At 44.6% G+C, this 19322-nt stretch overlaps 1 protein-coding gene across 4 annotated transcripts in view; it reads left to right on the forward strand.

Annotated features, from left to right (window-relative positions):
* Positions 1–19322, forward strand: part of UBAC2 (UBA domain containing 2) — a 174652-nt gene that overhangs the window by 149016 nt on the left and 6314 nt on the right. For all 4 annotated transcript variants that reach the window (XR_013332620.1, XR_013332619.1, XM_077753885.1 and 1 more), the window contains exon 8: positions 11229–11348. Coding sequence is in view for 2 of the 4 variants with exons in the window: in XM_077753885.1 (XP_077610011.1) it covers positions 11229–11348 (120 nt within the window). In the remaining 2 variants the exon portion in view is untranslated. The remainder of the gene's footprint in view (positions 1–11228; positions 11349–19322) is intronic.

Consider the following 19322-nt stretch of genomic DNA (forward strand, 5'->3'; position numbering starts at 1 on the left):
AGTGGAGCGTTCTCATGCTCTACCAGAATCAGAACCTGATTTGATCCTGGCTTTCCCTGGAGAAAAAGGTCCCCATCCGGAGAGAGAGGTTGGCACCCTGGCCTTCAGAAGCCGTGGTGGGCCGAGTGCCGCCAACGCCACACGGGGCCCTGGCAGCAGGGTGCACAGCCGAGTCCGGATCTGCTGCTCTGCTTCCAGAGTCCTTCCTCTGCCCCGCCGGGAACCTAGCTTTGTGGGGGCAGAGGGCGAATACGTCTCTTGAGTTTGCAGCTAAAGTTGAAACTAAATGTACCTGTGTCTCAGGAGAAGTAAGAGTGGCTGTGGTGGGACCCCGGGGCCTCCCGAGACAAATGTCACCGTGCAGAACACACAAGACCAGGGGCACATGTCTGTCCAGTGGCTCGCGCCCTGGGTCTAGTGCTCCTCGCAGTGCTTCCTGATGGCAGCCCCTCAGCGCCCCTCTGCTCACTGGCACCCAAGCCAGCCCCCACCCCAGAAGGCGGCCCGGGGCAGGAACAGAGGGGAGCCGGGCAGAGAGCAGCAGTGCCCTCAGGAACCTGCGCCTTCCGAGCCAGAGGCTCTGAAAACTGAGCAGCACGATGTGTTTTGGGTCCTGATCTTACTAGTGTGGAAAGTGCTCTCTACTTTGCTGAGAAGAGTGGTATCAGATGAAGTATCTGAGCCCCAAAACTGGTCAGTAGCATAAACCACAAAGAAAAAGGGAAACTGAGAGCTGTGAAACTAGCCCGGAGTTTGTGCCAGTTCTCAGCTCGTCTCCCTCCAGCTTGTTATCTTCTCCCAACACCTGCTAAGACTGCTTGCTGCTGGGCAGCGCAGAAAACACCATGACACGCTGTGGACAGATGCAGGGGTGTGGCATCGTGACACGCTGTGGACAGACGCAGGGGTGTAGCACCGCGACACACTGTGGACAGACACAGTGGTGCGACACCGTAACAGCTGTGGACAGGCGCAGGGGTGTGACACCAGAACACACTGTGGACAGACTCGGGTGTGACACCGGAACAGCTGTGGACAGACGCAAGGGTGTGACACCGGAACACACTGTAGATAGAGCCTGTGGACAGATACAGGGTAGTGACACTATTAACATACTGTGGAGACATGCAGGGGTGTGACACTGTAACACTGAACAGATATGGGGGTGTGATACCATAACACACTGTGGACAGACGCAGGGGTGTGACACCGAAACACGCTGTGGACAGACGCAGGGGCGTGACACCGGAACACACTGTAGATAGAGCCTATGGACAGATACAGGGTCGTGACACTATTAACACACTGTGGAGAAATGCAGGGGTGTGACACTGTAACACTGGACAGATATAGGGGTGTGACAGCATAACACACTGTGGGCAGATGCAGAGGTGTGACACCATAACACACTGTGGGCAGACGCAGGGGTGTGACACCGTAAAACACTATGGGCAGACGCAGGGGTGTAGCACTTCACGTCACGTGGCTACATTCCGGCTCCGGCTCTGAAGGCCCGCGCACGGTTCAGGGTCGTGAGGTATGGCCGGTGAGTCTCTCTGAACATGCAGTAGGGTTTGTTCTGTGCCTCCTCATTGCCCCTCCCATCTTTTATCCAAGGGATGAACAGATTGCTGGTTTGTACCTGAGAGGGTGGTTTTCTCTTCTTTCCGATTTTGGCCATGAAACTGTGTATTATCCCAAGTCTACTGAGATGCCCGTCACTTAGCCCTCAGTCACATGCCACATCTTTATGCCTTTTGTTTGGTTTCACGTGTTCCTTTGTTCTGTCGCCCCAGCTGAGCTCTTCAGGGTTGCGGGATATTAGTCACTCCTGGGTGGGTCACAACCCGTTTCCCCGGCCCACCGGCTGCGTATAGCGCGCTGCACCTGGAAGATGAATGAATGAACCGAGGCACATCCCTACCTACTCTGTAGGCTGCAGCCTCCACAGAGCACTTGGAAGCAGTACGGTGAAGTACAAGCACCCGCATTCACATACGTGAGGACGCACCCACCGCGGGCTCACAGCAATGGCTGCTTCTTACTGCTGGTTCCTGTGTGCGGGAACGTGCTCTTGTCCTTAAAGAATGGTTCAGCCACGCAGCTTTGTTCTCTGAGCCGCCTCACTTCAGCCCGCCCATCCCTGCCCTTCCTTCCCAACCTCCCTTTCAGCCTCCCACTTGGGTCCCTTATTACAGCTAACTGGGGGCGGAGGGGCCTTTGCTAAAGAAAATCCCATAGAACTTAACTCAGCAATATGCTTGTCCATGTGTTTGTCCATTCACTGACTCATTCGGCGAATATTTGTTGAAGTACTCACATGCGAGGCTGAGTCGACAGAAATGACACAGATAGTCTCTGCCATCATGGAGCTTACAGCCCACCGTGCGATTCCCACCAGTCAGCGCGTACCTTGTGACGTATCATGTACTGTGCTTGGAAAGTCCGGTGCAGATGAGGAGCCTCTGGGAGTTAGGGGAGACTCCAGAGCGGCAGTCTAGGACGTGAAGTGGAGAAGGGCCACTGGAGCAGTGAACAGGAAGCTGGGAAGAAATCCCAGCTGTATCCCAGAAGCAGTGGGGACTCGCTGAGTAGTATCAAAGAAGAGCATCTACAATATCTGAGAAGACCCTTAGTGTACTCACAGTTTTTCCCTGACTATATACCTCTTTGTGGCTAGATTTTCTTTGTATACTTCAAAGGCCAAAGGAACAGGGGCACCTGGGCGGCTCAGTCAGTTAAGTATCCAACTTCAGCTCAGGGTTTGTGAGTTTGAGCACTGCATCAGGCTCTGTGCTGACAGCTCAGAGCCTGGAGCCTGCTTCAGATTCTGTGTCTCCCTCTGTCTCTTCCCCTCCCCCTTCACATGTGCTCGCCCACGCTCTCTCTCACTCTCTCTAAAAAATAAACATTTTTTAAAAAGGCCAAAGTAACATATAACAGAATTAAATGCAGAAGCCAATTCTTGAAGCCAAGAATCCAACTATCCTCTGTTAAGTCAGACCTTTAAAAGATTTGCAGCAAGAGGGGCGCCTGGGTGGCGTAGTCGGTTAAGCGTCCGACTTTCGCTTAGGTCATGATCTCGCGGTTCGTGGGTTCGAGCCCCGCGTCGGGCTCTGTGCTGACTGCCAGCTCAGAGCCTGGAGCCTGTTTCAGAGTCTGTATCTCCCTCTCTCTCTGACCCTCCCCTGCTCACACTGTCTCTCTCTCTCCTAGAAATAAATAAATAAATAAATAAATAATAATAATAATAATAAAAGATTTGCAGCAAGAGAAAATAGTGGCTTTCTTCTCATGAACTGATTCTTTTTCATTTCCCTAAAGAATGTGTCAGCCCTCATAGAAAACAGGTTTTTGGAAAACATTGTTATTTTTTATAAAAATATACTATCTTAGCAAGTGATGAGTTTATGATTGTTATTAATGAGTTAGTGAATATTTTAAGATTAATGAAAAGGCAATGGGGAACCATTGAAGGGTTTTTAAGTAGAAGAGTAACATGATGAGATTTGTATCTTAGGAAACTCCACCATTGATGCAGGCATGAAATAAGGCAGTGAGAGTAGGGTGGGGAGAAATAGATAGACTCAAAGACACTGAGTAGTTACAGTTGACAGAGCCTAGTGGTCTGCCTTATACACATGGGTGGATATTGACGTCATTCCCCAAGATTGAGAACACCAGCAGAGGTATGGGATTGAAGATGAGTGTTGTTTGGGAAGGACATGTGTCATTTTAAATTGTTTTAATGTTTTATTTTGAGAGAGAAAGAGAAAGAGCATGAGCAGGGGAGAAGCAGAGAGAGATACAGAATCTGAAGCAGGCTCCAGTCTCTGAGCTGTCAGCACAGAGCCCGATGAGGGGCTCGAACATACGAACTGCGAGATCATGACCTGATCTGAAGTCAGAGGCTTAACCAACTGACCCACCCAGGTGTCCCAAGGGACATGTGTCATTTTTAGATGCCTCTGGAACATCTGACTGTCCAAGAGACATTTGGGTATGTGGCTGTGAGGTGCAGGACATATGTGGTGACTAAAGCCCCAGGAATGCATGAGCACCTAGGGACAGAACGTGGAAAGGAGACAAATAATCCTAAACAGAACCTTATGGGATGCTTGTATTTAAAGGATATAAGTGGGAGAAGATGGCTCTGAGAGAAGTGAGAAGGCCTGACTAGAGAGCTGGAAAGCCCAGGAAAGTGGGGTGTCGCAGGAGCCCAGGAGGGAGTGGGCCACGGGGCCACGGGGCCCAGTCCCTCTGGGGTTTCCGGCAGGAAGCTGAAGTGGCCCCGTTGGGTTGAGCGAAGGGTGTTATTGGTATCCTGAAAGAAAAAGGAAAAATTAATGGATAGAAGACCAGACTGAGTTTCTAGAAGGCAAAGTATTGTCTTACTTCTATTTCTGGTCTCTTTGCCTAAGGTACATTAGTAGACACTAGGTAATTCTGTTGATTTTACCTTCACTGATGCTACTAAAACAGACTGGTCTTTTCTGCCCTTGAGCCTCATGGTAGGTCATCGCCATTGTAAATTGCTCACATTTAATGAATAGGTGTTTCCTGAGCGTCTCTGGTAGAACTTCCCAACCACTGTGTTATGGTCACAGATGGGCTGAGATACTGATCCCTTCAGCCCACAGGGCAGCTGGCGACAAGCAGCTTTGGCTGTCTGTCCTGCGTGTCATGCAAATCTGTCTTCTCTGTGTGCCATGGAAAGTCTTGGTCTGTAACAGGATTGGTAATTCCTTGTATGGTGCCGCCTCACCTCCTGTCTGCCTGAGGCAGATGTCACCTCAGTCTTATCACTCTCCTTGCTGAACACACACTTTCCCTCTGAATCTCCCTCACATGGTCCCCAGGCAGCCACAGACAGCACAGCAGAGAGGCGTGGCCCTGCTGCCTGTTTTACACTTCAGACCCCAGCACCATGGTAAAGCCTTTCAGATCACCAAAGGATGCATTTTTCTTTTACAGTGACCAAACTTTTTCCTTTCCTTTCCTTTCCTTTCCTTTCTTTTCCTTTCCTTTCCTTTCCTTTCCTTTCCTTTCCTTTCCTTTCCTTTCCTTTCCTTTCCTTTCCTTTCCTTTCCTTTCCTTCCTTCCTTCTTTCTTTCTTTCTTTCTTTCTTTCTTTCTTTCTTTCTTTCTTTCTTTAGAGAGAGAGAGAGAAAGAGAGCAAGTGTGCCCTCACACGCAAGTGGGGGAGGGCCAGGAGAAAAGAGGGAGCCCTACGTGGGGCTCCATCTCAGGACTATGAGATCATGACCTGAACTGAAATCACAAGTCAGACACTTAATCAACTGAACCACCCAGGCGCCCCATCCAGTGACCAACCTTTTTCAAACAAGATGATGATGCTTCTGGAACAAATTTTAATTGTCCTCAACCATCACATTCCATAATTGTTCTTCATTTTGCTCTTTGACAAAACACCTCCTTGGCTGGAGAATGAGTTCTGGCTGCACTGAGCCTAGAGTTGTGCCAGCCTCCTAGGAAGGTCATAGGGAGTACCATTCTTACCCCATCACAGCCTGCAGGATCCCACAGTCTAGCTGAGCAGACCATAAAGAATACTGTAAGACATAATGCAAATATTAGATGGTAGTGATAGCAAATATATAAGCTTTTAGAAGTTTTCAAACTCAGTTTTAAATGCTTTCCTTGTACTAACTCATTTATTTCTTATAATATCCTTACAAGGTAAGTGTAGTTATTCCCATTTTACAGATAAGAAAACTGAGGCTCAGAGAAATTTTTTTCTTAAACTAAGGCCTAAGGTAACACAGTAAATGGCAGAGCTGGGATTTGAACCCAGGTAATTTGGCTTTAGAGACCGCTCTTAGTCACTCTGCTTCCTCTGCTGTGTGCTCCTCTGTCGTGACTCCTTAGCACCGCCTTGCCCCTTGAAGTAGGTATAAACCGATTCTCAGTCCCCTGTCTTTGAACACGTTGACAGTGGTTCTCCTGTCCATTGTTGAGATCATCCTCATCCTTTAAAATTCAACTGAGCCCCCATCCTCTTTGAAGTTTCACCTCTGTGCTTGGCTATGATTGGTCGGTGCCCACTCTGAACCTTCCGAGCCCTTTAACTGATGCCACTCAGCTTCCTTCTTAATTATATACCACCTTGATGCCACTCAGCTTCCTTCTTAATTATATACCACCTTGCCTCCTGATCTTTTCCATTTCTGGATGCCTTGCCCTCCCCTGAGGAGATCATGGGCTCCACATGCACCTGGCTCGTGCCCTCCCTTGGGAGCTGCCCACAGAAAGCCACTAGTGAGCTCCTCCAACCCAGCTTCTCAGTGTAGACACTTCTTAGAGTACACACCACCTGATCATCCCGTCCTGAAACCCACCAAAACCTTTAGAGATGGCAGTTCTATTCCGTGTGATGTCCACTTAATAAAAGGGTACAAACATTTACTGTTCTCAACTGGAAAATTAGTCATTTTTAAAAATTTTATTTGAAAATCTCCTTACCGACTAATAACATATTTCATAAAACGGTTGTTCAAAATGCAAGCTGTTTCCTTTCTCCTCTTTTAAATATGTGGTTATTGCTTTTGAAGAAGACAAAGTGAAGGAAGCGTTTCCTGTTTGTAGAGGCTCATAGTTAACCTGCATCGAGAGCAGATTAGTGTCAAAACATCCTAGAGCCTGGAGCTCCGTTAGCTTTCTGCTTTTTAAGCACTTTTTCACCCTCACAGGAGCAGAGGGATTAGGGTTCAGTTTTGCTTTCCCTGCTCTTCCACTCTCACTCCCTCTGAAGAAATAAAATTTTACAGTTTCAACCAAAGGTTCATTGCTCCCACAGTCCTGCAGCTGGTGGGTGGGTCTAAGGCCTGCGCCTGTTTGTGTCTTGTGTCGTTAGCACATGTTGTTGTGGTGCAGTACCTAACCCAGACACTATGGACATTTTGGTGCAGACCATTCTTTGTGGTGGAGTCTGTCCTATGCATTATAGAGCATCCCTGCTCAGTATACACAGCACCACCACCACCATCTTGCCCCCCGCCTCCCACCCCCTACCGAAATTGCCCCTAGACATTTCCACATATCCCCTGGAGAGCAGAATCACCGCCCGGGTATATCCACAAGATAGGTTAAATAGTATACTGTTATTCTGAGTATTTAAAATTACGGAAGTGATATATTCTCATGCAACTTTCTATGTTCATTCAACTTTGTATTTTAGAGATTTAACCCGCAGATCTAGCTCATTTACTCTAGCTGCTCGTATAATAGTCCTTTAACTAGTAGAACCACTTACTAGTTTATTTCCTTACCTAGGGACAATTGAATTTTTTTACATTTTCTTACTTAATATTACAATCAGTGCTTCATAGAACATCATCATAAATGCTCCATTAGGCACTTGTAGCACCTGGAGATGAAATTGCTGGGTCATAGAAGGTCCTCAGTTTTACTCCATCTGGACACATTGCTCTCCAGAATGTTTGTGCCAACTTGTACTCTCACCAACAGCACGTAGAGTCCCCATTTCCTTCACACCATCCCCATACTTGGCATTGCTAGACGTTTTAGTTTTGCCAGTCTTGTGGGTATGAAATAACTTCTTGCTATTTTAATTGCATTTCCTAATCCTAGTGAGTCAAACATCTATTCTTATGTTTATTGACTCAGGGTTCCCTCTTGTGTAAATTGTTCCTATACAGTTGATCCTTGAAGAACATGGGAGTTAGGGGGCATCAACCCTCAACACAGAAATCCATGTATAACTTTTGACTCCCCAAAAACTTAATTACTGATAGCCTGTTGTTCACCAGAAGCCCACTGATACCACAAACTATACTGTGTTTATCAAAAAATGTGAGTGTAGATAGATCCACACAGTTCAAACCCATATTGTTCAAGGATTAGCTGTACATTATTCATTTTTCTTTTGAGTCATTTATTTCTTTTCATTGATTCTTTATTCTGGTTATTAGTCAATACATATATATATATACACGTACATATATATATACATATATATGTATATATACATTTGTACGTGTATATATATATATGTACACACATCCACATCTTCTTTATCTCTTCATCTATCAGTGGACACTGGGGCTGCTTCCATAATTTAGCTATTATAAATAATGCTGCTATAAACATAGAAGTTCATGTATCCCTTTGAGTTAGTATTTTTGTATTTTTTGGGTTAATAGCCAGTAGTGCAATTACTGGATCAGTAAGGTTCTGTTTTTAACTTTGAGGAACCTCCATAGTATTTTCCACAGTGGTTGCACCAATTTGTATTCCCACCAACAGTGCATGAGGGTTCCTTTTTCTCACATTCCCACCAACACTTGTTGTCTTGTGTTTTTGATCTTAGCCATTCTGAAAGGTATGAGATGATATCTCATTGTAGTTTTAATTTGCATATCCCTGGTGATGAGTAATGTTGAACATCGTTTCATGTGCCTGTTGATCATCTGTATGTTTTCTTTGGAGAAATTTCTGCTCATGCCTTCTGCCCATTTTTTAATTGGATTGTCTTTTGGGTGTTGAGTTGTATCAGTTCTTTATATATTTTGGATGCTTCCCCTTTATTGAATATGTCATTTGCAAATATTTTCTCCCATTTAGTAGGTTGCCTTTTAGTTTTGCTGATTGTTTCCTTCATTGTGCAGAAGCTTAGTTTTGATATATTCCCAATAGTTTATATTTGCTTTTATTTCTCTTGCCTCAGGAGACATACCTAGAAAAATGTTGCTACAGCCAATGTCAGAGAAATTACTGCCTGTGCTCTCTTCTAGGATTTTCATGGTTTCAGGTATCATGTATAGGTCTTTAATCCATTCTGAGTTTATTTTTGTGTATGGCATAAGAAAACGGTCTGGTTTCATTCTTTTGCATGTAGCTGACCAATTTTCCCAATACCATTTGTTGAAGAGACTCTTTCCTGTCATATAGTCTTTCTTCCTTTGTCAAAAATTAATTGACCGTATAATTTTGGGTTCATTTCTGGGCTTTCTATTCTGTTCCATTGATCTATGTGTCCATTTCTGTGCTGGTACCACACTGTTTTGATTACTACAGCTTTGTAATAGAACTTGAAGTCTGAAATTGTGATGCCTCCAGTTTTGTTTTGTTTTGTTTTGTTTTTGAAGATTGCTTTGGATATTCGGGGTCTTTTGTGGTTCCATGCAAATTTTAGGATTGTTTGCTCTGTTCTGTGAAAAATGCCACTGGTAGTTTGATAGGGATTGCATTAAGTGTATAGATTGCTATGAATAGTATAGACGTGTTAACAATATTTATTCTTCTAATCCATGAGCATGGAATGTCTTTCCATTTACTGGTGTCATCTACATCTTTAAGTTTATTGTTTAAATAAACGTATTTTTGTATATGGTGTGAAGTCAAGGTCTAATTTTGTCTTTTTTCCATAGAGTCTCTTGTCCCATTTGTCCTCATCCTGCTGACTTGTAATGTCTCCTTTATCATGGCCCAAGTGCCAGTGCTTCTGATTCCTAGACTCTGAAGGATCTAATCTTGTTTATTGTCCACACGGAGTCTTGCCTATGATAGGTTTTTTCCTCGTGGGTTTTGAATTTTGGATTCTAAGTATTTCCCAAGTGGAGTGTTCTCTATAAATCCCACGTAACCCCAAGGTAAGAGAGTGGCCCTCTAGAGTAATATTACATTTGCTTCTGCTTGGCTCCTTAGAGATGTCCAACTCTATCCCAGAACCAATTCTTACGTACTTTTTGATGGGTTCTTAAAACAACTTATTTAATGTAACTTCAACCTCAGATTTCTCATTTCTCATTTCTTAATTCTCAAGGAGGCCAAGATTACTGCCCTCTCCCTCAGAAAGATCGCCTTTCTGGTTTGTTTGTTCTCATCTTCTCTTTCACTGAGGGTGTTGCCATGTGAGGGTTGTGCCTCTATGTAGGTAATAAGCTCAGAGACACTACCTGTTTCATACTTGAGGCCTCATCTCCTGAACCCAAATAGATGATGAAACCCAAGTGGTTCTAGGTTAGCAGGATGTGCCTGCGCATACGGCCCCACCCCTGGCAGCTTGCTTGCTTACTGTTCTGGTTTTCCAGCACTTGTTTCGGGGACCTTGGAGCCTCCATTTCTTCCTTTCATGTTCAGCTACGCATGTCAAATATTTTATTTGTCTAGCATTGTTAGATGTTCATAGTAGGAAACTTTTCATGTTATCTTAGTCTGTAATTTCTCCTAAATCTAGAAATAGAGAAGATATAAATTGATAAGTTAAAATATTGGCAGGTAGCTAAAAACATGGATTTTTATTCTTTTATTTATTCTTTCTGTATTTTTATTTATTTTGGAGAGAGAGAGAGCACAAGTGGAGGAGGGTCAGAGAGAGAGGGAGATACAGAATCCAAAGCAGACTCCAGGCTCTGAGCTAACAGCACAGAGCCTGACACGGGGCTCGAACCCACAAACTGTGAAATCATGACCTGAGCAGAAGTCTGACGCTTAACCAACTGAGCCACCCAGGCATCTTTAAAAACATGGATTTAAAAAAAAAAAAAATCACACTGTGTACATTTGCCTTTACATGGCGGCCTTTTTTTTTTTCATTGATGACATAGAATAAGCAAGAAATAACATGGCCATCAATCTAAGTTATCCCTAGAGCCACTCATGAGAACAGTTCTGATCCTTACTTCCAACCCTCTCGTCCATCCCTGGGTGTGGGTCGGCCTTCTCAGTCTCCGCCCTGTCCTGCAAGCAGGGTTTCAGCTCCGCCCGCAGTCCCCCTCCAGTGGGCATGCTCAGAAGTTACTTAAAGCAGAAGGAAGAAGGAGCAGGAAGAGGCGCAGGAGAAGGGAAGGCGAGGAGTGTGTTAGCCACCTGCTCTGGAAGCTCCTGGCTGCTGTCTGTGTCTTCCCGCCCACATCCGGCAAAGCCCCGTCCTCCTCAGTGGCCCGTGGAGATGGGGCGGGCTCAGTGGGGACCCAGCGAGGCTGAGGTTAGGAATGTCTGCACGTATCTTCCACAGCCTTACAGAGCCAAGGTGCACAAGTAACTGGCGGTACCATTGCCTTCACCCTGGTGACTGAAGGCGGGTGTGATGCCTTAGGGTTGGGACTGCTTGCCTTCGGCAGAACCATTATGGCCTTTTATTTCCCAGTCTATACATGTGACCTCATGGCAAGAAAAAGCACTTCGGAGCCTTAGTAAGATGGCTCTCCTTCTGTGTCTGATCATTGTGTATTGGTCTCTTTTTAGGGAGGAATGATCAATTGGAACCGTCTTTTCCCTCCTTTACGTCAGCGACGAAATGTAAACTATCAGGACGGTCGGCGGTCTGAACAGGCGTCCCCTCCTCTAGAGGTTTCCGAGGAACAGGTAATCAGAAACACTGGTGCTTGCCCTAAACCTAGGTTTCAAACTTGAAGGGTTTGGGTAAACAAGACTTGAAAGAAATCAAGTGTATGAATACAAAGATCTTGAGAACAGTTAAACCACTGCTCATAGTGACAGACACTTGGGCTCTATTAGCTACTGGGGGTCTTGTAAGTTTGAGGAAGGCATGATTTGGGAAAAAAAAAATGCGTTGTGACCACTTATTTTGAAATCTGTAATACTTTATACATAAAGGGAACTACTAACGTTTGTTCTCTGTAAGGGCTAGGAGACAGCAGGACCGGAGGGCGGGAGCAGTGGTGCTTCTCTGAGAGAACCTTTTGTACGGTTTTGACTTTAGGGATCAGGTTGATGTTTTACATATCCAGAAAGCAAATCAACAATAGAGGCGTAAAACTAAAAAGAAACACATAAAAGATGCAACTGTATTTTGAATGAATAACATAGGAGAGAGGGAAAAATCAATTTTTGTAACTTTTGAACATAATATGCTCTCAATCTAAAGAAAAAAAAAGGGTTGCAAAGAAATTTTAAGTTCTTCCTAGGTTTCTTTTCACGGTAGTAGGAGTACAGCAATTCTGAAATTATGTTGGTTGTTTTATAGATTTCAGCAAATAGGAAGTAGGTTGCTTTTACTGTAGAAAAAGGAAAATACAAATACAGAATAGGGAAATAGAGCAAGGAAGAATCCTGTAGGGTTGGATTGTAATTAGAGGTATCAGCATAAACTCATGATTTAGTAAGAGTGTGTGTGTGTGTGTGTGTGTGTGTGTGTGTGTGTACATGTGTCTTAGCTCTGTCAATCTAAAGGCATCAAAAGCAATGGCATCCCAGTAGCACCGACTACACCTGCTGCCTTGATCTAGTCTCCAAATATGTTGGCCCGCCGATAGAAATGGTGAAGCCCAAGCCTAGGGTTGGGAAGGAACAAGGTGACCCTGGAACACCATGCAAGGAGTTAAGAAAGTACTCCCCTAACTGAGGGATCTGGTCCCAAGGACACCAGAGCCAACTTGAGGGGTTCCCACTGACCAAATCTGGGACATCAGATTTGGGTATCAAAATAAGTAAGGACAGTTCTTACTATAACCCCCTGGGCAGGGGGGCAATCCATGAGCTCATGCTAACGTTAGAAGATAAATATTTATATAGGTATATACATCCACAAGGGAAAAGGAACATAAAGTAATAAGGAAAGGATTATGGATGGTATTAGAAAATCATAATTTTGCAACTATTAGAATAAAAATCAACTCAGGGACAAATCATCAATATCTGAAGAACTGGCTATTTATATAATCTCCAAGTATCTCCCCAAAATTTGCTTATTAATGACAAAAGGAAAATAGTTAACCATATAGTGGAGAAACTGGACACCAGCTTCACCACGTTAGCGGAATCAGTATACCGGTAATGGAACAGAGAGGCTGGCGGCACGCCCTGGAAGGACACATCAGTTATGTCTGTCAATAAAAAATCCATAACTGTGATCATAAAGAGAAAGCAGTTAAACCAGTTTGAGGGACATCCTATAAAATATCTGACCTGTATTCTTCAACAATACTCATGCCTCAAGCTGTTCTGGGTTAAAGGGGACTAAGGAACCATGTTAACGAAACGTCAGACATGATCCGACTGCATTCCTGGAACACAATGCAAACATTTTTGATGAACAAACATTTTAGAGCCAATTGATGAAATTGGACTGTGGATTAGATCAGAGTTTTATATTAATGTTAAGTTTCTGGGATTTGGTATCTGTACAGGCTGTGATTAGGAAAGAGAATGTTCTTGTTCTTGAACTGAAAAGAAAAGTAATTGGTTCTAGGTACTATTCTTGAAACTTTTCTCTAAGTTTGAGATTATTTCAAACTAGAAAGTTAAAAAAAAAAAATCTGTTTAAGAAGTTTAGAGCATTGTAGCAATGACACTTTTAAATTTCGTTCTACGTATGTTGTTTTCCTCTCACCAGACAAGTCAGGGGCAGCATTTCATAGCTGGTCACATCATCCAGGCCATTACCTCCCCTGTCCCCAAAGTACATAAAGGTCAGTTGGACCCAGGGCACCCAGTCTGTGCGGCAAAGCTGTGTCCTGACTTTTCCTGGAACTCATGAGGCGCCTCTGGGCAGAGCTCTTATGGCCACCCTGGATTAGGCCACCATAAACACCTTGGAAAGAAACCAACTGAATGTGCCTGATGAATTGCTCTAGCTCCCCGCACACCTTCTCACTCAGACTGATCATTTTAGTGGCTCCTCAGGACTGAGAGGTGGAGGAAGGAACCCATTCTCTTCCACCTCCGTTAGAGAATTTCTTCTTCTTCTTTTTTTAATGTTTGTAAGTTTATTTATTTATTTTGAGAGAGACAGAGACAGCATGAGTAGTGGAGGGACAGAGCGAGAGGAGACAGAATCCCAGGCAGGCTCGTGCTGCCAGCGCGGAGCCTGATGTGAGGCTTCAGCTCACGAAACCATGAGATCATGACCTGAGCCGAAACCAAGAGTCAGATACTTGACCAACTGAGCCACCCCGGTGCCCCTAGAGAATTTCTAGAAAAAATATTATCCCCATAGCTATGAAAATAAAACCCAGTAACTCATTTTGTAAGATATTTATGGTAACAGTTTCAAAAATAAGCTGATGCTCTCAAATTCAGGTAAAAAGAAACAGTTCTATTACCTTTTACTTATTGTGCTACAACCACGAGTCACATTCCTCACAGAGCAGCCGTTATATGAGGTATTTAAGGTGAGATAGCTCTTAGTGTTGGCACTTTGAAGAAAAAAAAGGTGTCAAAAATAACAATAAGGAGAATGTGTGTAATTGAAGTCTTCAGGGTTTTTAAATGAATCATTTTCGTTGATCCTCCCAGAATGGCAACAGGTTAACATGTTGTCAATATCAATTTAAACAGCATTAACTTCTTCCTCACTCTGGTATGAAAAGATGTAAATATGTGAGAGGCTGTTTTTAACATATGCTTCCTTATTTATTGATTTTCTAAACCTTGTTTCTTGATTTTTCTGAAAATGGCCATTACTGACTGTCATTGCCCTAAAACCCAGATTCTCCCCGTAACATTGCTTATTATGTAGACGCTTGGCAATATTTGTGATCGGTGCTAGCCAAACTGTAAAAGGGGAGGGGGGGGGGATGTTCTTGCACTCAGGACATTTACAATAATGTTTAGAAATGTGTAGTTAATATGTACTCTCTTGGTTACTTTGAAGCTAGACAGGTTACTTTGAAGCTAGACACTATCTAAAATATTACCTATTAGTAACGTAGTAAGATAGCTTGGATGAACCAAGTCTCTTTATGCTTAATTCTTCATTTAAATGTGCTGTATCTTTTAAATATCAGAGTCGTGCAATTTTAATGCATTAGGAAACTTAATAACTTTTTAAGCCACGAACTGTGAAAACTATTGTCTTCTCTCATGTAAAAAATATACTCAAGGAATTTTAGTGAGAGTTCTTTCAGACCGGAAGACAAAGAATAGTCTAAGAAAGAATGAGCATCTCTTAACTATATCTCGGAATAGTCTCACATACAGCCACAGAAAAAATTTGCCACTTTTTCTACTCTTGCTGTTGTTAAGCCTCTGAATTTTTAGTTCTTCACAGTCTTTCACTGTTTTTCAACAAATGGACTCAACACCGTTGCCAGTTTATCGCCCCTTGAAGATGTCACCCCTGGCTACTCCTCCTTTTTAAAATATTTTTAAATGTTTATTTTTGAGAGAGTGCAAGGGCAGAGGGGCTGAGAGAGGGGGACAGAGGATCCGAAGCAGGCTGCATGCTGACAGCAGAGAGCCCGATGTGGGGCTCGAACTCATGAATCATGAGATCGTGATCTGAGCTGAAGTCAGATGCTTACCCAACTGAGCCACCCAGGGGCCCCAGCCCCAACCCTTTTAAGAATCTGTCAAAACCAAGCGCCACTCTGCAAAAACTCTTTTTAATAACAAAATGTGCTCAAATGTGTACTATCTTAAAAAGAAATATACACATTATTCCATTTCTCTTTCTTCTTTTGTTTTTAACCAGGGGTTTTCATATTTACATCAATAGTCAAAAGTAGCAATGAACTTCTGTCATTAGCTTCCTATTTTTGTTTTAAATCAAAGAGGGAAAACACTTACCAAGTTGGTCTTTTTTGAACCCTCCTAAGTTTAGAAATGACCCTCTGGTTTTTCCTTAATGGAATATACAGGTAGAAGCGGACAAGGAAATTAAACGGGACTAAACCAGAGCTAGGGCTCAACAGAGTGAACGTAAGTGGACTGTTAAGGATTGCAGCTTCCTATCATCCAGTCACACCTTCTTTTCCTCCTAGCCAGCCAAGAATTATCAGCTGTCTGTTCTGCATCAGGCTGGCCACTGCCTATGTTCTTGAAACACAGAGATAAATAAGGCGTAATTTCCTGCCCTCAAGTGGTGTAGAGCCGGTTCAGGGAGCGGGGCCCAGCGACATCTCTAGTCAGCTCTGCAGAAGTATCCCAGTACTGGAGGGGCGGGCAGCCTCCCTACAGCTGTGCCTGAACGCCCACTTCTCTGCTGGAGGCACTGAGGAACCACAGCAGGATCTTAGACCCTGAGTCACATAGTCACATCGTTGGGTTTCCCTGGAGGGCAGACTACCATGGAGGAAGGGGTGTATTATAACCACAGTGTGACTCCTTCCATCCCTGCCCAGGAAACCTGCTTACGAGTGCTTACAAGATGCTTGCTTAGTACGTTGATGATACGTGAGACCCGTCGTGTGGATTCCATTCACATTCTCTGAAATATCCATTGACCCAACTAGAGAGAGAAGGGCATTCACACAAGGCATTTCAGTCTTAGATGATAAAGAGCAAAATGCATTTAGTCAGAGAGGATCTTAATCTTAGTGAGAGGTTTTCTTCTCTCTTTGTTTCTCCAGAATCTTCACCACTGTCACCATAAAAACTCACCTTAAACAGTTCCCTCACTAATAGGTTGTTTATTTTGGGGTACACTTTGTACTTCTGTGTATGTATAATTGTCGTGAATTGGGAATTGGTCCAGCAGCGACTCAAGTTTTATCTGTTTTCCCTGGTGATGGCAACCTCCGTGAGGGCTAATATCATCTCTCCTTGTTTCCCACGCCACACGGAGCCTGACACACAGAAGGCGCCCACCGGTGGTTAGAGCACGGCTGAACACGAAGCTCTGTTAGAGAGTGGTAGTATGTCAGACTTTTCCATCCGTACGCTTAGCCTGGAAATAGGTTTTCTCAGAGAATAGCAAAGCTAAATGTCTTAGAATGAAATATTGGGTGGCAGTCAAATAATTAGCCAGATTTTGGGGGATGCCTCATTCTGCTGGGTCTTCTAAAAGATATAAGCAGTGGAGCTCATCCCATCTGTCATGAGGGCCTTCTCAGCACCAAAGCCTGAACAAAGCAGAAATGCAAAAATAAGGGGCCTCTGAGCAGCCTGTAGCCAGGAAGAAGCATAAAACAACCAGAAACCATTCACTCCCCCAATACGTGTGATCAAAGGGGTTCAGCATTTCTGAGGAGGAGGGGAGCGGCCAGGTGTCCGTGGAAGAGAAGCGCACTGAGCCACAGGTGACCTGCAGCAGGGAAGCCACGAGGTAGGAGAGTCGGCTTGCCCTGAGCGGCAGCAGGGTCGTTATACTGAAGGAGAGGGCAAGGTGAGCCACAGCCCCCAGGACTGCTGGGGTGCCCCTCCGGCAGGGCGTGCGCGTGGCCCGCGCAGTGGCGTGGGGTTGGGGTGGGCATCGTTCAGGTGGGCATCACTTCCTGCAAGGGTCAGAATTCGGGAAGTAGAACCCAAAGACCGTTTGTTTTTGACACCCTTAGCTAGAGGGAAGTTAAAGAAAACCACAGCCTCACTTGAACAAAACAAGCGGAGTGGGTCACTGAGAGGGATGGCCATCGTCTCCACCGGGATGAGCGTCCTCACTCGCTGGCGCCACAGAGAACTGGCATCTCCAGTAGAAGGCAAAGTAGGACTTGGCTTATTTTCTTGAGTGAGAATTACCTCGAGATTGGAGGCACATGTGTCCCAATCAGAGAGGATTGTTTTGTTTTGTTTTGTTTTGTTTTGTTTTGTTATGTTTTAAGGAAAGGAAAACCGATAGGGATTTATCTCCATCTCTATAGGTTTCTTTCTTGTTCTTCTTTCTTGTTCAGGGTCTCTCTTTGGGAAACCAATTCTAGGAAAAACTCGTTCTGCCTTGTTTGTGTTCGGCGCATGGCCACAGAGGGCCTCGGTCCCTTGACCAAGAGCCCCCTGCAGAGAGGCGGGTAGCCTGGGGGACGTGCCACATGGCAGCCTGCAATTCCAGTAGCAGCCCCTCCTTGCCAACCCTTACGCACATTTCTCTCTGAGCCTTCCCCTAGAAAGTCAAGTCTTCCGCTACAGAAACCCGGCATCGGTGCTGTTCCCCTCAGGCACCTCCAGTTTTTATGACTGAGGGTGCGGGAGACAGGATGGCATGACACTCTCTCTGGATGTTAAGCCAGTCGCCATTTAAAACAAACAGAAAAGGGTTATTTTGGTGTTTAGAAATCCACATGAGCTCTATTCTGATGTTCTGTGGTAAGAATGTTTAGACAGAAGCTTCCCTGTGATGCATGAGCAGGAGGGGACTTACTGTGTCTGAAATGGACAAGGAATGTTGAAAGAAATGCTTCTCAGAAGATGCTATGGGCCTTTTTTTGTTGCTGTTTTTTTAAGTTTCCCAGACAGACCACTGCAAAGCTAGCCAGTCCCAGACTGACAGAGAAGCCAGCCAGGTGGGGCTGAGGGTGTGTGCGGGTCCTGAGGCTTCTACCAGCCTTATCATTCCGGCCCCAGGATGTTTATTGGTGGTCATCCCCTGGCAGATGGTCAGTTCCTTAAAGAACTTACATCACTAAACTTAAACTCCTTCTCTGAGCACTGCTGGGCACCTTCTGTGTTCCAGGCTCTGTCAGGTGGGGGACACAGCAGGTGCAGCCCCAGCCCCCACGGAGCTCGCCGTCTGCCTGCTGGGGAAGACAGACAACGCTAAGTCAGCTCACCGCACACCTTTCACACAGACCCTTGGAGAGTTCGTTGAGTGAATGACTTTCCTGTACTATCCACAACTCACTTAAACTGATTAGGAGGTGTTTTTGTATTTTTATCTTCTAGTCAAGACCAAGAGATTTTACACTGACATTTTCTCTTCCCTTGAATGTTCTATCCGATCAAGTAACAGATGGCTCTCATTCCAAAAGCTGAACTGAAAACATAAGAAACAGCCTGTAGAGGAAACAAATTAAGTTTCCAGTGTGATTTGATGTGTTATGCGGCTAATATATATGCCCTGGATGGGGAGGGAGGTGGACTGAGTATCTGTAAATACCATTATTTATATAATCATCACAGTTGAATATTTGCTACAATGTGTACAAATATAAAGTAAGGTTTTCTAAGAGTCACTAAAATAACGTGGACTGTTGTTAGAATTTTATGGCCCCCTTTTTTTTTTTTTTTTTTTTTTGAGAGAGAGACAGCATGAGCAGGGGAGGCTAAGAGAGAGAGGGAGACACAGAATCTGAAGACAGGCTCCAGGCTCTGAGGTAGTTGTCAGCACAGAGCCCGATGCGGGGCTCGAACCCATGAACCATGATATCATGACCTGAGCTGAAGTCGGACGCTCAACCGACTGAGCCACCCAGGCGCCCCTATGCTCACCTTTTAAGGAAAGATTTTTGCTATCTTTTCGACTTCCATCTGGGTTCACCACTTTAGTTTTCTTAGGCCAGTTCTTGCATGTGCCTTTTAAACCCTGGAACTATGTAACAGAAGTCATTCTGGCGTTGGTTTTAAGCATGGCTGTACTTAACTGTGGTGGAATGTATACAGGAGGCTGAACTTCGCCACGAAGCCCGTGTTTGACCTGGGGCGGGGGGGGGGAGGGGGGGGACTGTTTTT

Source organism: Crocuta crocuta, unplaced genomic scaffold (genome assembly GCF_008692635.1).
Source record: "Crocuta crocuta isolate KB4526 unplaced genomic scaffold, BGI_CrCroc_1.0 scaffold31, whole genome shotgun sequence".
Classification (NCBI taxonomy): Eukaryota; Metazoa; Chordata; class Mammalia; order Carnivora; family Hyaenidae; genus Crocuta; species Crocuta crocuta.